The 1810-nt window shown below is 39.6% G+C and overlaps 1 protein-coding gene across 3 annotated transcripts in view; it reads right to left on the bottom strand.

Moving 5' to 3' along the window:
- Positions 1-231: 231 nt before the first annotated feature.
- The window catches only part of pgap6 (post-glycosylphosphatidylinositol attachment to proteins 6), a 42563-nt gene continuing 40984 nt past the window's right edge, over positions 232-1810 (bottom strand). For 2 of the 3 annotated variants that reach the window (XM_052510739.1, XM_052510738.1), the window contains exon 13: positions 232-1810. This exon is cut by the window's right edge and continues 153 nt beyond it. In XM_052510739.1, coding sequence (XP_052366699.1) covers positions 1673-1810 — 138 coding nt within the window. In that variant the 3' untranslated portion in view covers positions 232-1672. The other variant, XR_008121935.1, reaches the window with a different exon arrangement.

The following is a 1810-nucleotide window of genomic DNA, read 5'->3' on the forward strand; positions in this document are numbered from 1 at the left end:
TGGATGCATTTAACCCATTTGAATCAGAGGTGCGGGGGGCTGAATGCATTTAACCCATTTGAATCAGAGGTGCGGGGGGGGCTGGATGCATTTAACCCATTTGAATCAGAGGTGTGGGGGGGCTGGATGCATTTAACCCATTTGAATCAGAGGTGTGGGGGGGGCTCATTCTGCTAATGCTAGTTAGCATTGACTCGCTAGACCTCCACTCATTCTGCTAATGCTAGTTAGCATTGACTCGCTAGACCTCCACTCATTCTGCTAATGCTAGTTAGCATTGACTCGCTAGACCTCCACTCATTCTGCTAATGCTAGTTAGCATTGACTCCTGAAACGCCTTTTAACTTCCTCCAAACTACTCATTCTGCTAATGCTAGTTAGCATTGACTCGCTAGACCTCCACTCATTCTGCTAATGCTAGTTAGCATTGACTCCTGAAACGCCTTTTAACTTCCTCCAAACTACACACACATTACTCAGGGCTGTTCAGTTCTGGTTCTGGAGGCCCGAAACACTTCTGTTTCTGTTAATTACACTCACCCCTGCTTTTACTAGCAGTCTTCCTCTATCTAGTAGTGAATCTAAACTAGAGGAGGACGAGGAGGAAAGGAGGAAGAGGGAGGGGCAAGACATGATGGATTAGCAGGCAGTGATGTCATATAAATATATTATTATGAAAACATTCATATCCTTGACCAGAAATATATGTCATATATATATATACATACTGGGACCACACCAGGATTATATACACACACCAACATACAGCTAGCAGAGCTGGGACCACACCAGGATTATATACACACACCAACATACAGCTAGCAGAGCTGGGACCACACCAGGATTAATTCATAGTATCAAGGAAACACCAAGAGGATGTAACTTCTTTAGGAAAACAGCCCTAATATTGGAAACATCATTATGTTTTCATTAATGTTTTTCCAGGCTATAAAACACTAGATTTTACATCCAGCAGGTTATTCAGCATCATTATGTTTTCATTAATGTTTTTCCAGGCTATAAAACACTAGATTTGACATCTAGCAGGTTACTAAACATCATTATGTTTTCATTAATGTTTTTCCAGGCTATAAAACACTAGATTTTACATCCAGCAGGTTATTCAGCATCATTATGTTTTCATTAATGTTTTTCCAGGCTATAAAACACTAGATTTTACATCCAGCAGGTTACTAAACATCATTATGTTTTCATTAATGTTTTTCCAGGCTATAAAACACTAGATTTTACATCCAGCAGGTTACTAAACATCATTATGTTTTCATTAATGTTTTTCCAGGCTATAAAACACTAGATTTTACATCCAGCAGGTTACTAAACATCATTATGTTTACATTAATGTTTTTCCAGGCTATAAAACACTAGATTTTACATCCAGCAGGTTATTCATTATGTTTTCATTAATGTTTTTCCAGGCTATAAAACACTAGATTTTACATCCAGCAGGTTACTAAACATCATTATGTTTTCATTAATGTTTTTCCAGGCTATAAAACACTAGATTCTACATCCAGCAGGTTATTAAAGGACAAAAGAGTTGTCTGTTTCAGATATTCATTTTTGTCATGGAAAACAAATCTGTCAATACTGGTATGGTCACAGCCTTAAACCTATGTGACAGTGTTGGTCTCCACAGGTCCAGGGTCAGAGGTCAGGTAACAGTATATAGTTCCTCCTTGGTGCTGTGACAGAGTGTGTAACCACAGACTCCAGGGCTCCAGGTGTTCATGGAGTCTGTCTCTCTGGGAGGCAGAAGGAACACCACACTAGAGGCAACCAGGACGTGCCA

This window comes from Oncorhynchus keta, unplaced genomic scaffold (assembly GCF_023373465.1).
Source record: "Oncorhynchus keta strain PuntledgeMale-10-30-2019 unplaced genomic scaffold, Oket_V2 Un_contig_6068_pilon_pilon, whole genome shotgun sequence".
NCBI classification, from domain to species: Eukaryota; Metazoa; Chordata; class Actinopteri; order Salmoniformes; family Salmonidae; genus Oncorhynchus; species Oncorhynchus keta.